We start from the raw sequence: 16,641 nt of genomic DNA on the forward strand, positions 1-16,641 counted from the left end.
AGCTCTCATGACCCTTTACAATTTTCTTTGAATTATTATTTGTATAGTCAGTGGTCAATTTGGAATATACAGGTGAAAGAAAGAAGCTTGCAGAATGAAAGCTAGGTATTTTTTATCATAGTCAAAGTAGTGATCTCTAGCCTATTTGATACTTAGTTGTTGGAACTAATCGAAATATTTTAGACCTACGCTTTATGTAATTAATCACATGGAGGATGTCATATGATTCCCATGCTTCCCTATGATAAAACATAATTCACAAGGAGATTATACTAATAGTCCAGTGATAGTTTCAAAGATAGTTTTGCTTAGGAAACACTGCGTAGCTTCTGTGACCATGTGATTCAGAAAAGGGAACGTTGGTGGTCAGATAGGCTTAATAGCGGGAAGTGTTTAAAATCTGAACTTCAGGTGAGAGGAGATATTTTAAAGACCGATCCTCTTGCTCCAGAGTCAGGGCAGTTCGCAGCAAGGCTTCATATCCAGCGTTTGGAGGGTGGCAGCTTCACCCAGGGTGCTCATTCTTTACTTCTGCAGTCAGACTAAGACTTTTGAAAATAAGCCCCAGAAGTTGTGCTCCTATGTCCACATTTATTTAGGTGTCTCAGCATGGACAGAGGAACATAACTTTAGGCTCCCATTTTTGAAAGTCTTGTCATCCCTGTGTCTTGGGCATCTTTTGCCTATTTCGAGTACTTTTTATACTAAAAGTAAAGCGAAAAAGGAGATTCTGTACGTCACTATCACCAGCCTCTTGATATTCACATGTTCCAATGTGGCTAGAGATTAAAGCTTGAGGGAGGAAGGAGAAACCTAAATTAAAAAAGGAGAATTTTCAAAGCAGTTCTGTGGTTCGGAAGCACGGAGAGGATTTGGCTGCTCGGTGCCTGGTCTCCCCTGTGCATGCAGAACATTCTTTGAAGTGCAGTTTATGTCAGAAGAATGACTGTAAAAATTCATGCTCAGCAAATCTGCTCCTCATGTACATTCAGTCAGATCTTGCTCCAGTGTCAGAAGTAAGGTTGTGTTTTATTTTTGTGTTACTTTTTTCTCCTTGTAACACTGTAGAACCAATACAGTTCTGGTAGAGTGAAGTGGATTCTGCTGCTGCTTACATGTCAATAGAATAATTGAGTATAGCTATGCTACAAACAGAAAAGGTTTTTCAATCGATGTATTTAATCCGCTTCTCCGAGAGGCAGTATCTAGGTCAATGGAAGAACTCCATTTACACCGGGAGTTAGGGTGACCTAACTACATTGCATAGGGCACAAAATTTTCCACAGCCCGGAGTGACATAGCTAGGTTGATCTAATTTTTGAGTGTAGATCAGGCTTGAGTTCCAGTAGTTGATCCATTTTCTACCCCTCTTACACCGGTGCAACTCCTCTGAAAACCGTCGGGTTACAGAGATGTGAATGAGGGTTGAATTTGGCCCACAGATCCTTTGTTGTTGCTGTTGATGATGCGCTAGCCAGAGAACATCCAGTCTGACTTTCAGATCCCAGGGTGAGTTTACAGGTAGATGGAATTGACTGAGGAACAGAAAACATGGAACCCGACAATGCCTCTTTAAAGAGTCACTCCCCAGAACAGAAGCTCAATTCAGAGTTCTGTTGAAGGCCAACGGACAGAAAAGTGACTTTAGGGCACTTACTCTAGAACAGCATGCTAAAGGTCTTTGCCTATGTAGCGTGCAAGGCTGCAGTATTTAGTTTTGGTTTTGTGTGTTGGTTACTGATGCCTTATTTCACATTTAAAGCAAATATTTCTCTTGGAATGGCTAAGCCTATTTAGTTTTCAGTAGTTCTTGCTCCATAACTGGAGGTTAATGTTCAGACTACTCCTCCCTTTTGCCTTGATCATTATGTTTGAATGGATGAAGTGAAGGTTTTCTTCAGCTTATGTATGCTAAACCTCTATGAAAATTTAATGTGGGTTTTTTGGTTTCGTGTTATTTTAGTCTTGTGACTGCTGTTGGTAGTTACATAGCAAAGTTTCAGTGAAATGAGAATCAAGAGAGGATGGAAAAGAGACTGAGGACTGAGAGTTGTCAGGTTTCCTGTGGAGCTATATTTGTGGCACTCCTGTGTCATGTTCCACTGGCCATTTCCTTAAGGTTTTTCTCTGTCAGGCTGTTTATTTTTGAGTGTCCTGTGATGTGTATAATTTGAGAGCAATAGCTAGTTTTACCATAGAATGCGACCTTGCTTTTCCTTCTACTGGTATACAAAACAAAGTATCATTATATACAGCAATACATTAACCTTGTTCTGGATTTAAAAGACAGACCTGGAAGAAGAGTGGTTCTGTAGTTAAAAGAAAACATTGAAATAGTAATAAAGCGGGAAATTATTGAGCATTGGAAACCGGAAAACAGCAGATGGAGTTGTGAATTAAGCCACCATCTGTGGCAGTTTAAAAGATGTAGCTTTGTTGTCAAACATTAAACCAATTAAAGGGTTATCAGCTATGGATGATTCCGGCACTTACAATAGTGGAATAGCAAACAAACTTATGGATTGATTGGTACAGGAGGTATTAAACTGTGACCCTGATTAAAGTGATACCAGATAAGTTGGTAACGGATATTTATAGAGGACATTTTATCAAAAGTTCCCAAAGTGTGTGACATTCATAAAACCATTTACAAACAGAGATAAGTTCTGTACTCATTGCAACGTTTCCACTTCTGCAGTCAAAGCAACACATTGCAACCATTCAGGATATAAAGTGAAAAATCCTCTATTCAGTGTAAACTACAGGGGAGTTTCACCTAATTGGAATTTAGCCAGGATGCTGATACCAGCCATCTTGCTCTGGTGAAAAGTGTAGTAGGATTTTTAGTGACCACAAGTGTTGAAGGATATTTGTCCCTTCAGAAAGAGAGCATCTCCAGCAACACAGTGCCCCCTAATGCTACTCAAAGGTGTTGGTTCAGAATAGATGGGGAGAGAAGAACATCACTTCCTGAAATCACCATTACCACTTCCTGCTGCATTCTGAGGTGGGATTTCAGAAGCATTCAGCACTGAAGCCAGTGGGAGTTTTAATATTGATTTCAATGGGAACAGAGTTTAGGCTAGTGTGCAGAGGACATTAGAAAATCCCACTTTTATTTGCCCATGAACATCTCTCATCCTTAGCATTGCCCAGGCTCAGGCCTGCTTAGCTTTTGATATATGACAGAATGGCAGCCTGAATGGTAAGGTTAACTTGAAATATTGCAGTTACTAGAGCATTGGAGAATCAACTGAATATTAAAACTTACCCTTAAGTCTTTATTCCTATACACTTAATATAATGGGTGTTTTAATTACGCTACCCTGTCAGAGAAGATGAATCTCTGCTGATTGGCTCTGTTAATTGATACCATATGCATGAACTTCAGTAAGGAGTTAAGTGAGAAATGGGGGAAAGTGAGGTGATACAGTGAAGAATGTAGTAGATGTATTAGGGCTGATGTGTAGTACCTTCGCTAAGGCCCTCATCCAACAGAAGACTTCACTGGGCTTTGGGTCAGGCCTTGTGGGTGCTGAAGTTTCTCATAGCAAATGAGAGTTATGTAGTGAACAGCATTTGAGTCTCTGCCATTGAGTTCTTGATTTTGAATTAGAGCCTTGGTAATGGTGGGAATAGGACACCACTGCAGTACAATGAAACTGCAGCCCTCTGCAACAAAATTGTCAAATGCAAGTCTCTTCAGTCAGGCACCTAAATAAGTGGTCTGGTTTTCAGAGTTGAAGATCCCTGAAAAGTCACTTCTGTTTAGCTGCCTAAATGTGGTTTTAGGTGTAAATTTTATAAACCGCTGTAGGAAAATTTTGTCCCTATTGCTTAGAACGAAGGCATGGGAGTAGGAGGACCCTGTCTCTGCTGGTGATTCTTCACTACATGACCTAGTGATGCCTCAGTCAGCTTACTGTGAACACTGACTAATAACTAAGTGCATGATTTGCCATTGCTCTGTGCCTTGTGTAGTCATTTGTACCAGTGCAAGTGGGTTTAAGATGCTACCAGATCAGAGTGGTTGAGTTTTACACCTGCTTTTCACTGGTGTAAATAGCTACACAAGGCATAGAGCAATAGAGAATCAGGCCCTAAACTCTGAGTGATGGCTCACTTTTGCAGGGCAAAGAAGTACATTATAATCCCTGATTATCAGGAAGATACTGGGGCAAAAATGTAGCTGGGTGCCTATTCTGTCAGTTCTAGAAAGGATTCAGAAGAGGGAGGCGCCACTGATGTGAGAGACACGTAAGTCTTATTTCATACTAAAAGCTTAGTTCTTACCATTCAATCTACTACGAATTCCCAGCTGTAGAGAAAAGCCCCGGAAGGCTCAAATGCCAGTGTTTTGTGTGTCTGCCAGCAATAAAATAACAACACTTAGAATTTATAAAGTGCTTTATATCTTCAGAGAGTTTACAAACATTAACAAAGGAAAATGAAATTTACTAGCTTTGGTATTGATTTGAGCTAAGGCACTCTGTGCATGCTGATGAAGAGAATATTTTCCTAACAGATCCTGGGAACTGTTAGGTACAATATATTACGTTAGTGACACCCCATGAGTCAGAGATCCTCAATCGATGTCTTTGTGTGGACCACAACTTGACAGAGAGAGTGTCTCATGCACACCTCCTTTCCCATTCACTGGCATGTGGACCCCTCCTCTTCCCATTCATAACTGCCTGACATCCCTGTGTAACGTGGAAGTGTAATATTAAGAAAGTATTTGGCTGAATGTTTAGCTGTTACTAATTTGATCTAATAGCTAGAGACTAGGAAAGGCCAGCACCATGTGACCAACCAACTCTCCATACAATACCAATGGTCCATGGACCAAAGATTGAGGATCAAATAATGTGGTGTGCAACGTGGTTTATTTTAGACAAGGACATTGGAAGTGCCGCTGACACAGAAATATTCTATAGTAAAAAGCCAGTGGAGGAAAAGAACTGTCATGTAAAGTGCTGTCATCAGAGAAGAAAGATTAGTTTATGGCAAGATGAACTAGGGAGTCATTAAAATGGCATGTTTTCCTCTAGGAAGCCAGGAGGGGAGGTTCACAGGACTTTTGGATTGTCACAACACACACTGAATGCACCTATGGGGTGGAGAACTGGATAAGAGAGTATAGAGCCTTGAAGTTTCAAAAAACACTGCAGGGTGTGGAGACGACTAAAGGGTTTGGAGGGTGAGGTGGTCATGGAGCATAGAAGCAGAAGGAAAGAGTTATGATGGGGACACAAGATTGAAGGTAGGATGAGGTACGTCTGTCTCTAAAAAACATATCACCAATACTTAGGAATTACAGAGTTTTTATGTGGTTAAAGTGCTGTGCAAATCTTATGTAGTGAATATGAAAGTGTCAAAGGGAAACCAAGATGAGAAGGGAGAGAGAGAAACGAGAGTGGTGACCAGAATCAGAGGAAAAAGAGAAAGTCATTGAGGAGTGTTTATATAATCTATCCATTGTTTCCAAAGGGTTAACTTCAAAATGCCCAGGCCGACTGCTTAAATAGTTCTATTCTGTTTTTGAAAAGAACCATATTGCAGTAGCATGTGAAAAGCCCATGTACTCTCTAGCAACCAGATTTAAATTATGTTACAAGTGTCCCTGGTTTCTGTGGTTCGCTGGTGTGGCAAACTCAAGCTTCTATGGCACCTTTTGGCAAGTATAAAAATGGAAGCTTCTGACTGACTAATACAATGTGTAGTGTGTGTTGTTGATTTAGTTTACACTGGCCTTAAATTTTTAACGTACTGCAGATATTTGTATGGCAAAAACCTAATTGTATAGCTGATGTTGGCAGAGTGGGAAATTAGAGGTTTCCACAGTTGAGGAGGGGCCAGTTGGAGCTTTCAGAATATGGGACAGCGTAGGGGACACTGAGTTTTGGCACTCTGGAAGCATTTTAGCTTTGGTGAAGTGTGGATGCATCTCTTCTTTCCCTCCCTCTTTGAGTCACCATATGTCTACGCTATAAATGCTGCAGCGCTGTCAACACTGGGGCTTAGGTTGACTTAACTGCATCTCTCAGGGGAATTGAATTTTTCACACCACTGTGTGACGTAGCTAGGGTGACCTAAGTTTTAGGTGTCAACCAAACCTCAGAGGTGACTTTATGTTCTGAGGCAGACGTTGAATTCTTTTTTTTTTCCATACCAGCAACATTTTGCAGCCCCTGCCCCAATATTTGCCATTGCATCCAACACAAATGAGTTAGCTGGATGTTTCTTTTACAATGATCAGCAGTGAAATGCTGATACTTAATTGCGAAGAATTAAACCAACCTCCTTAGGGTTCAGAGTTGACATCCCACTTAGATGAAGGGGCAGTTCTACGGCTATTGTGTCAAGCTGTTTGCAGACTCAGGAAGACAGTACTGCATTGTTTACACTCAGTCACATTTGGAAGGTTATCATCGTGACATAAGGGCTGGAAACTTATTCTTTTTAAAGTGAACATTTAGATACCAGTTCACATCTGCAGTAAGGGATGAATTCTATGGCAGGTGCTGAAACCTCTGAATCACGGAATACATGAGGTCTTGAGCATTAACGTTGTGGCTTCCCATGAATGCCTGTTACTGTCCTTGGCTATAATGGGAGTAATTAAGTATACTTCTTTAATGAAATCTATTAACTTCTATGGCTTAAAAAAGGCTCTTGAAGTCCCAGTACAGACCATCTTTTCTTATGAAGTTAACCTCTGTCTTCACTCAACGTTAGGTGCATGTAAGAAGCTCTGGTGTTTTACCAGCTTTCATCCCTCTGGTGATCTTGTAAAGTGCAATTGATTAATGTGTAGCCTATTCAGTAAAACCCCAAAGAACAGCCCCTTGATAGAAACAGTAAGTAGTATGCGTAATTACCAGAACAGTGGTATCGAGAAAGATGAAAAGTCACACATGAAATGCTAATCAGGTTAGCCTTGAGTTAAGGAATAAGGAAAAACCCTAGTCAGATATAGTTGGATTTATTGTATTTCAGAGCAAGTTAATGTATTTACACCAGAATCATGTGTTGCGACTAATGCTCATTTATTTCAATGGCACTTGTTGGTATTAGAAAAGCTGATCAGCTGCAAGCCTCCTGCTGCTCTATTCATCTTATTAGGCTGCATAGAACTCTCGTTCTATTTAAGCTAATGGCAACTTTACTGGATATTCCCTCCCTCTTTATAGGTACTACATCTCATGCCTGGAATTGGGAATCTTTGTTACTCTCGTCAAAAGCAAATGTAAGTCTGATGGTTTGACCAACAACGATAAGATTCACACTGGGGTTATTCAATGATACTTATTTGTCTTACCATCCAAATTCAACCCTTTTTGCCTTTTCTCTGTTCTGATGGCCAGGACTGAATTACATGGGTTAGAGACGGGGAAGGCATTTAGTCCATCTTCCTGCCTGTGCAAGGTGGTTCTGTGCAGTGCACACTCCCGTGCTTTGACTAGTCAAGTTCTAAATGATTTGAGCATTGAGGCTTCCATCGGCACCTCTAGGAGGTTATTTCAGTTTAATAGATCACATGGTCAGTCCATCTTCATTTCAGCATGCTTTGTCTTAGACATGTGGATACCTAAGACATCTTAAACAATCAGTATGTACTAGCTTAAGAGTTGTGAGGTTTAGCGCAGATGAAAATGAAGCTTGCACACAAGTTAGTCGGGCTTGACGGGCTGGACTGTGAAAGACAGATTGGTTGGCTTTGCTAATTTGTAATGCCAAAACTAAAAGTTGGGACAAGTGGGTATATTGGTATAGCTCCATTGAGGTCAATAAAACTATGCAGATGTGTACACCAGCTGAGTTCTGGTCGGATGTATTTATTATTAGCAGTGTGACTGTAGCAGACTAAATGCTTCATGGTTTTGCATAAAGAACACAGTTGTAAAAGGTGCTGCACTACTGAATCATCTTTGGCTTACAAATGAAAACCAGACATCTTATTTGTTGTGTATCTTCACATTGACAAACCTTCTGTTGTGATTTCATCAGTCAGAAAGAAGCTATTTAGCAGCTCCACAACATAAATCCTACAGTGATGTGTTTTTCACCCGCAAATACGCTAACAAATGTAGCTGCATATCACAAATAAACTTTTGGTTGTACTTGGGTACTGCGCACTGTTGTGCACCAGCTATGAGGTACCCTGCTGTGCATATGATAGCCCATTAGTTATTTTTCTATTTATCTTTATAAAATCCATTTCCAGAGTCTTTTGGATACAACCTTAAATTTTGCACTTTCTGCAATTGCTGTCTGATGCTTGAAATCCTGTTACTGGAAGACCAGTTGGCTATTTTGCCGTGTGTGTGTGTAGATTTTACATTGTGTTTGTCTCTCACAACATGTGTCATCATTGCAAAAATATAATACATGCCTCGTTGACCGTCTTTGTTTTTAGAAGAGTTTTAATTACATTATAACTTACTGTGTACAAATGGGACTGTTAAATTGTTTGCACTGGTAGCCTGGGAGCTTTTTGGATACTGCCACTTCTTCTAAGGACCCCAGAGCATATTGATGATGGTAGTATTATACTCATGACATTCATAAACAGGACTACATTTTCCTTAAGGGCCTGATGCAAAGCCCCTGTAGTCAATGGAGTGATTCCAACTGAAAGGCTATGGATCCAGCCCCAAATAGGTATTTAAAATCATATGCTGTACTGTGTAGTAGTCTCTTGGTAATGTCAAATGCAAGGGGTTTATGCAGCTTGCAAACAAGACCCTTGTACTACATAAAAAATTTACACAGGAGTTGGAGATCTGGGATATATCCATTTTACAACAGAAATTCTAAATAATTAATTTAGTAAATATAATTCAGACCGGCCTCTTGCTGAGAAGGGGAGGCTGTTGCCCCAAGACACTGGTGTATAAAGTATGTTTTCTGGTGGAATTGCACCATATCAAGAGCCATGATTTTTTTCCAGACTTAGCCAAGGTAATGAAAAAACTATAGAAATCGTAGCTAATCCCACTTCCAGCAGCCACTGATCTATTTCTAATCTGGAGAACAATCTCCCTAAAACTGGCAAAGAATGGAAAGGGTTCTGCAGCAGGTGGACACTAGGCAATATGTGGTGTTTTTGACAACATACATCATGTTGCAGTCAGACCAATACACAACTTTCCACCATTAAAATAATAGATCAGGACAAAACCATTGTGTGTATATATAGCTATAAGATTTGTGATTCATCCGTAATTTACAGTGTTTAACTGTCACTGTTCTTTCAATCAATGACGACAAAATACAAATCCTTTGTTTCTGTAAGTTTGTAAATATACAAGTTTATATATATTTTTTGTGAAAAGGAGTAGTTGGCGGGTCCAACACCAATATTTGTCAGGTGAATGTTGCTTTTGTTTAATTTTTGCATGTTGAAATGGTGAGGTTTTCTTGATGAGCAATGTTTTGTGATTGTTTCCTACTGGTGTTTCTGCGCATGTTTAAAAAAAAATTCACAATAAAAAAGCCACAAAAGAATAAAGTCCTTCCTTTTTAATGCTTCATTTCCTGATCTTAATTTCAGCTCAGCGTTTCTCTCCACAGAGGAGTTCCCTTGTATTAAATGGTGTCTTGTTAGGGTATATACCCTACCCAGCTCTCTACACATCCGAGCAGTGCCTCACAGGTCCCACTGCCTCCCCACTTTTCACTGCGCTGTGGAGCTACATGTACCTACACGCCACCACCACAGGTGTAGACAAGGGCTTAAAGGTGGGTTTTTAAATTGACTTGAGCCTTGTCTAGACAGGAAAGTTGCACAGTTGGAACCTAAGGTGTGAATTTAAGCTGATTTAGTTCAAAGGGTGCAAACCCGTGTGTGGACACTCTTACTTTGGTTTAACGGTGGCTTTTTTGGGTTTAGTTTGTTGACCGTGAACAGGTTTATTAAAATAAAATGAGGCTCTCTTAAACCAAAGTGAGTCCAGATGGGTTCACAGTCGTTTAAATATATAATTAAAAAACTGGTTTAAATTAAACTAGTGCAATTTTGAACTGATTCAAGAAAATCCATACACAGAAGTTGCACTAGCTGAACTAAATCAGTTCTAAATTAAGCCAGCACAATTTTAGTGTGTAGACAAGCCTTGAGTGTCCACACAGAAGTCTGCACTACTTTAAATCAGTTTTAATGCACTTTTAGTTTAACCAGTGCAACTTTCGTGTGAAGAGAACTCCATAAAAGCAGTGGAGTTACATCAGTTCATACCAGCTGAGGATTTGGTCCAGGTTACACACTCTTAACTATGGAGCTGCTAATGGGGCATCTTTTATAAATAAAATTAGCTTCACTAACCTGTTGTCTGCTCAACAGTCAAAAGCTATGTACTGAACTGTCCTCTGTAAGCGTTATGTGGACTAATGATAGGTGAATTGCAGGTGGCAAGCTCACAGCAGAGTACAGGTATCCAGGAAAGAGGGGGCATTCTGCATGATAGGGCTAATTGTAAATTACTACAAGGGACTGGAATCCACTCCAGGACTTGGCTGGCTCGAGCGGATCAGCTATAAAACCTCCTGGGGAAGGCACTGCCATGCCTCACTTGGATCTGGACCCGTTTTTAGTATAAGATGCCTGACTATCCTTTTCTTTCTTCAGCAAAGCAGTTACATTGCTTCTTAACCCATCTGCTCCTCCCTGGATGACCGTGGTGGACACTGGTGCTTGCTGGCTTGGCAACTCTCATGCTTGCAAATACTTGGGTTCGTCGGGACTGAGTTTCATGATCTTATCCACGCAGAGCAGGATGAGAGTCAGAAACCAGAGGCTCCAGCCAACAGCAGCTGCAATCCAGCCGTACTCGTCTACCCCGAGCTGGCAGCAATTGGCGACATCCTGGCAGAATTGCACATCTGATGGCAGAGAAAGCAAAACAAGCCATCCAGGTCATTTTACACATAACAGGCTTCTCTTTGCCAGAGGGAAGGTGGGGGAATGACTTTTGCATGTACGTGATCCTGGCCTCTACATTCTGCTCTCTCTAACTCCTCATGCCCCAGTTTTACACTCTCTGGCCAACTGCCTTCATTTAGCTGAATGCATAGAGTGGTGGGGCACAGTATTAACTCTCCCATTCAAGAGCTGCTGCTCCCCCAAGGGGGCATCTTTTGAAAACACATAGTTCAGCATCTGTCCGCTGATTGATTCCAGGGATGGATTTCGGTAAAAGTAGTTGGTTCCAAGAAAAAAAGCAAGGGGGGAGGGAAGGCAAATTTCATTTAAATATGAGTGAGTGTGGGGGGGTCATTCTGAAGCAGGGAAAAGTCCGGTAGAGGTGCATGGCTCACAGGAATGTTTGGTACCTGGGAAAGAGGACGAGATTGGACGCACTGGAGCAGCTAGCAGCTGGAAGGAGGCTCTTGGATTAGTTAAACTCAGCGCATTAGGCAGTTTGGGGAGGGATTGGCAACTGGGGATTGTGGGGAGGGGACAATGGGCTCTTTAAGAAGGGGTTTAGCACCCTACAGACGTGGCTGGTCTGGCTGGGAGGGAAGGGGCTCAAAACACTGGTGCCTGAGAAAACGAAGGTCTGGTTTGTGTGGAAAGGGATGTGGAACCAAAGGCTGTGCAAACTGAGTTAGTCCAGGCCCGTGAAAGTTGTGAACCTGGGCTGAGTGGTCCCAGGAAGCACTAGGCCTCAAAAGCCACCCATATCAGGTGAATTTAGGATTCTAGTAAAATGTTTCACAGAACTTTACCCATAACCTGAGCTTTGGGTTAAGTGCATCATAGCACATAAATCCTACCCCATGGCTGCCTTTCGATGCCTTTTTTGTGTAATCTCACCACTAGGCTTAGGAGCTGTAGTAATGAATCAAAGAAGTCTTACCAGGGCATGGCCATTGGCTCCCATTGTCCCCACGGTCTGTCAAGGAAACACTGGAGCTCATTTCGGCCTCTGGAAGGAAAAAGCACAGGAGAAAAGGTACCGTAGACAGGAAAAGCAAAGGCAGGAAATGGAGAAATGTCTTGGCCCGGCTGGAGTCTGCTGACCACAGGCAATCTGATGATGATCCTCTTCTGCGAGAAGAACTGGGGTAGAGAGATTTTTCCTGTGGCACAGGTAAAATGTCAGAGCACGGCGTTTTCTGCCAGGGCAGGTGCTGTCTCTCACAGTGCACGTTGTTCAGCTGATCTACAGCTATCGCTAGTGCGGGAGGAGATTGCCCCTGGTCTGGCTGTTGTACGTTGCCAGTGCTGCAAGAGGCTTCTACTGTTAAAGCCCACAGTTCCCAAATGTGTGTTCCAGGATACTGCCTCCTCTGCATTCCCTTCCCCTCAGACCACCATTGTCAGCACTAGCTTAGAAAGAAGTGTCTCTTGTAACGAAAGGCATACAGAATGCTTAATTTTTTTTATCATGGCTCCGTTGTGCCTAGGCACTCTACAAACATAGAAAAAGTCAGTCCTTGCTCCCAAAAGTTTACAGTCTAAATAGACAAGACAGCCAAATAGTGGGAGGGAAGGAGATACTATCTCATTTGTACAACTGGGGGAACTCGGGCCCAATCACATCAACACTCAAGCGCGTGTATATTACTACTCTTGTTGTCTTCCTTCCTTAGGCCCCTTTGAAAATCCCCACCTGAATGAATTGTCCAATGTCACACAGGAAGGCTGACAGAGCTAAGAATTGAACCAGGTCTCCTACGTACCAGTCTAGTGTCTTAACTACAAGACCATCCTTCCTCTTTTGGTTTTGTTTTGTTTTGTTTTTCAGAAATTTTGTTCCTTGTTTTTAGAAATATAGAGCCACGAAACTTGAGGTTACAGGAAATACTAAAGAAATCTTCCCGCTCAGAATAACATTCTTGTGTGCCACCTTTGACTTTAGGTCAATTGGCCTCAGGGAGTTGCGAATCCTGTCCTTTCCCGCCGCACAGCTATATTGAGAGCAGCTTAGAAAAGGGCAGGAGCAGTCCGGACTTCCAGTTCCTTTTCCCGCTTCTGCTACAACTTGCTGCCTGACCTTGGACAACTCACTTCATCAGTCTGTGTTTAGCTTTTCCATCCGTAAAACAGGGTTAATAACTACCTCAGAGGAGTGTTGTGAAGCTTGTAAAATAATGTGCGATCTTTGGAAAAAGGCACCACAGAAGTACAAAGCAGCCTTGTGGTTATAATCTCTACTTGTACAGTCTAGCTGAAAAAGAGATACTGTGAAAGCAAACTCAGAGTACATCTACACTGCAATAAAAAGCCCACGGCACTGAGTCTCAGAGCCTGGGCCACTAACTTGGGCTCGTGAGGCTAGGGCTGCAGGGCTAAAAATAGCAGTCTGAATGTTCAGGCTCAGGCTGGGGTCCGGCCTCTGAGACCCTCCCTCCTCGTGGGCTCCAGCCCAAGCCTGAATGTGTATCCTGCAGCCAGACTCTGCTGACCCAGGCCAACCGCAGCAGTGCTGTGGGGCTTTCAGGGCAGTGTAGACATACCCTAAGTAGCCCATCTTTAAAAATCTGCTGAAAGAGTTACAGAAATTCTGACACCTAAATGGACGCAATATCCTGAGAGGAAAATACCTGCCCTGTTTTAAGCAGCCACTCCTCTCAAGGGAGCAGCGAGAATTGGTTGTCTGGAATAATTAGCGGTTAAAGACTGAACCAAATTATACTGAAAAATGCTGGATACTTTAAAGTGGTCGTTTAACCCAGCAGGTTGAGTATGGAAGCCACATGTCTCTTCTGTAGCTGCCTCCAGTACTTATCCTACAGAACAAACTACAGCTGAATCAGCAGACTGTGGCATTGTTAAAGCAGGTACCTGGCAACATCAAATCTCTTCCAAAAGATACTGTGAGTGCTCCCCTCAAGTAATCCTTTTGCAGCAACTATCACTAATTTTAACCAGCACCAGTTCTTTACACTTCTTAGATAAGGGACAGAGGCTTGTTTCTTGCATAAATCAAGAACAAAATCTTTGTTTAGTCCGTTAATCATCTGCCTGCTGAGGTGCAAGGCACTTGAATACCTAGGTGACGGCTGCAGTATAAGAACCTAAATAGAACAGAATTACCTGCTAAGTAAGAACTCCGAAGAATGATGGAGAGGAAGACGAGGGTGATGGTAGTACAGGGCATGATGGTAAAGTGCTTCATGCTGGAACCCTGGCCGAGCAGCTGTGCTAATCGATATGCAGTCAATGGCAGCTTTGAAGGTGATTTTGCAGGTCCTCGATAAAATTCAAGCCTAATGTTCGGGGAAAGGGTGGAGCAAAGGAAATTCCTGCTGCCAGTACACCTTGAACTTTCCTGTACAGTGAAAGAGAAGGGCTTTAACCAAAACAAAAATCTGTGTGTTGGCAGCCTTCAGGGTAAGTTGATTACAAACAGTGCAGCTGGTAAAGGTTCCCTGAAGGTCAGGCCCCAGTTCCTTACAGGATCACTGTAGTAAGAGATAGGAAAGACCTATTGGAGTCAATCCTTATTGCAAAGGCCCCTGATCTGCTTATATATGTATTTTGATATAAAAGTTGTATTAAAGCTAATGTTAAAACGATCTAATACACAAGTTAAGGAAAGAAAATACACATAGTATATAATCTGCAATATCCCAAATTAAGGTTAATAAATTTAACAATACAGTTAAAATATTAGCATCCAAATATTCGGGTACATCACTCATAAAAAGTTATATTAAGAGTAGCTTGTGGAAAGAAAATATAGCAATGAGAGTAGATTTTTCTTCAGTAATTGAGAATTTAGGCTAGGTCGTCCCTCTGTAAATACAATCCATCAGAGAAGTATTTCAGTTACTTTCCCGTCTTCACTTCTCAATGGCACTCCAGCTCCTGGTATTGCCGATGTCCGGTGATGTGTTCTAAATAAATGTTCCTTGACCACGTAATGGCATCCGACACCATGAGTTGCCGCATCAGCCGAGTGTAGCGCTGACCGTTTCCTCATTCGCGCAACGCTCACTCGTTACTGGGATCCCATGCGCCCAGTGCTCCGACGATCAGCGCATGTGTTTGAACCTCATAACCCCTAGCTCTCAAGGCATCGACTAGAGAGGTGTATTTCTCCACCTTTCGAGCTCAGGCGGTGCAGAAGGCCGGGGTGAACTGTGATGTCCACCATGACGATCTTCTTCCGTTCCTTGTTAGCGATGACGATGTCCTGTTGCAGTTGACTGTCCGTTCCAGGGATAGCGGAGTTCACGGGTGGCGGGATGGCTTTGACTAGGTGATACTGGATGGCGTTGTGGCACAGCTGCAGATTCTGGAATGGGGCTTGCAGCTACATAAGACATGAGCTTTGATCTTAGCCAGATGGCTTAAGAACTAAAAAAAGATGATCAGTGGAGGAACCTGTCTTACATTTTGGATCTAATACCCAAAGATTTCTGTATGCTTGACACCTTCCCCACACTGTGTAGCAGTTGTGCCTTAACTCTCTTCTGGAGGTGGTACTTCTAGGCATAAGAGAGTAATTCAGACTTTAGGTTCACACAATCTTTGGCAGTTTCAGTGCAGAGGGCAGTCAGTGTGTCAGTTGAGATTAGTACTTGTCCACTAAGAAAAGAGCTGAGACCAGTCCTTTTATGTAGGCCATTCACAGTTGTTAGATGATAATGACTGGCTGTCACTAGTGATCTGGATTCTACCATGAATTAGAACTGGTTACCTAACGTACAGCTATGAGAGACTCTGTACGCTATTACAGCTCCCATGAGCCATTATCTCTGCCTATTCCTGTCTTCTACCCACCATGATGGCCTTATGAAAACAAAGTCAGAAGTTAAATCAGACAGGAAACCACCTGGATTCCAGCCGCGCACAAATCATTGGCATTTTTTTGCCATAATTACAAATAATTTCAGGTGCATAAGTAAAATAAAAGCTATGCTGGGCCTGTGCAGTCAGCACAGAGATCTGTTGTGACTTGTTCACTAAACTTGTGCTGCCTGGAAACAGCTGTTGGGACAGCAAATTTAATAGGATAGGCAATTTCATGCTGGTGAAATCAAAAGGTTCCAAGCTAAATAAGTCTTTGATTTATTCTTATAGACAGGTTCAGCACAGACAATGGCAGGGAAAGCGTCCTCGGCCTTGTCCCCAGCTCTCTGGCCTCCACTCTGACTCCAGCTGGTTGAAGAATTGTCAGCATCAACTAAACTTATTTCTGTCAAAAATACCCATTTCATCAAAACTGAAATGTTTCACTGACATCTGCCAGAGCGGGGAGTTGAAGCTGGGTCTCCCACATCCCAGGTGAGTGCTCCACGCACCAAGCTGTTCACTATTCTGGGGGAGTGTTTTCTCATGTCTTTTGTGAAAATTTTCACAAGACTTCAGTTTCATTCTGAGGCCAAACAAAAACAAATGTCAAACCCTGTCTTTTGTGAAATTGAATTGTTTTCCAACCAGGCCTGACTCTGACCTGGAGAGCTGAATGGGTCGTTCACTGTTCATACCGTAGTTCTTTGCCACTTAGCTGAGAATAACAACAAGACATCCAATTCATGCCAATTGTGATGCAGCCACCAGTTCACTAAGAATGGACTGAGAGTACTGCCACCAGTTCGATACTGACAGTGAAAAGTTCCGTATCGCTTTACTGATCCCCTTCAGAACACCCAGCCCTTGAAATAAAATATTTCCATGATGAAATA

General features: G+C 42.2%; 1 protein-coding gene across 1 annotated transcript; it reads right to left on the reverse strand.

Moving 5' to 3' along the window:
* Window positions 1–10,714: 10,714 nt before the first annotated feature.
* Window positions 10,715–14,126, reverse strand: TMEM213 (transmembrane protein 213). The gene is made up of 3 exons (XM_065400960.1): window positions 14,045–14,126; window positions 11,862–11,930; window positions 10,715–10,884 (listed from the first exon to the last, which is right to left on the reverse strand). The coding sequence occupies exons 1-3, from the start codon at window positions 14,124–14,126 to the stop codon at window positions 10,715–10,717; spliced, it is 321 nt and encodes a 106-aa protein (XP_065257032.1).
* Between the last annotated feature and the right edge of the window lie 2,515 nt (window positions 14,127–16,641).

This window comes from Emys orbicularis, chromosome 1 (assembly GCF_028017835.1).
Source record: "Emys orbicularis isolate rEmyOrb1 chromosome 1, rEmyOrb1.hap1, whole genome shotgun sequence".
NCBI classification, from domain to species: Eukaryota; Metazoa; Chordata; order Testudines; family Emydidae; genus Emys; species Emys orbicularis.

Excerpts from the sequence above, each read along its gene's own strand:
- TMEM213 (XM_065400960.1), bottom strand. The coding sequence starts at position 14,126 with ATGAAGCACTTTACCATCATGCCCTGTACTACCATCACCCTCGTCTTC. Across the intron at positions 11,931-14,044 it reads TCGGAGTTCTTACTTAGCAG|AGGCCGAAATGAGCTCCAGT; the intron begins GTAATTCTGTTC and ends TTTTCCTTCCAG. Across the intron at positions 10,885-11,861 it reads GAGCCAATGGCCATGCCCTG|ATGTGCAATTCTGCCAGGAT; the intron begins GTAAGACTTCTT and ends CTCTGCCATCAG.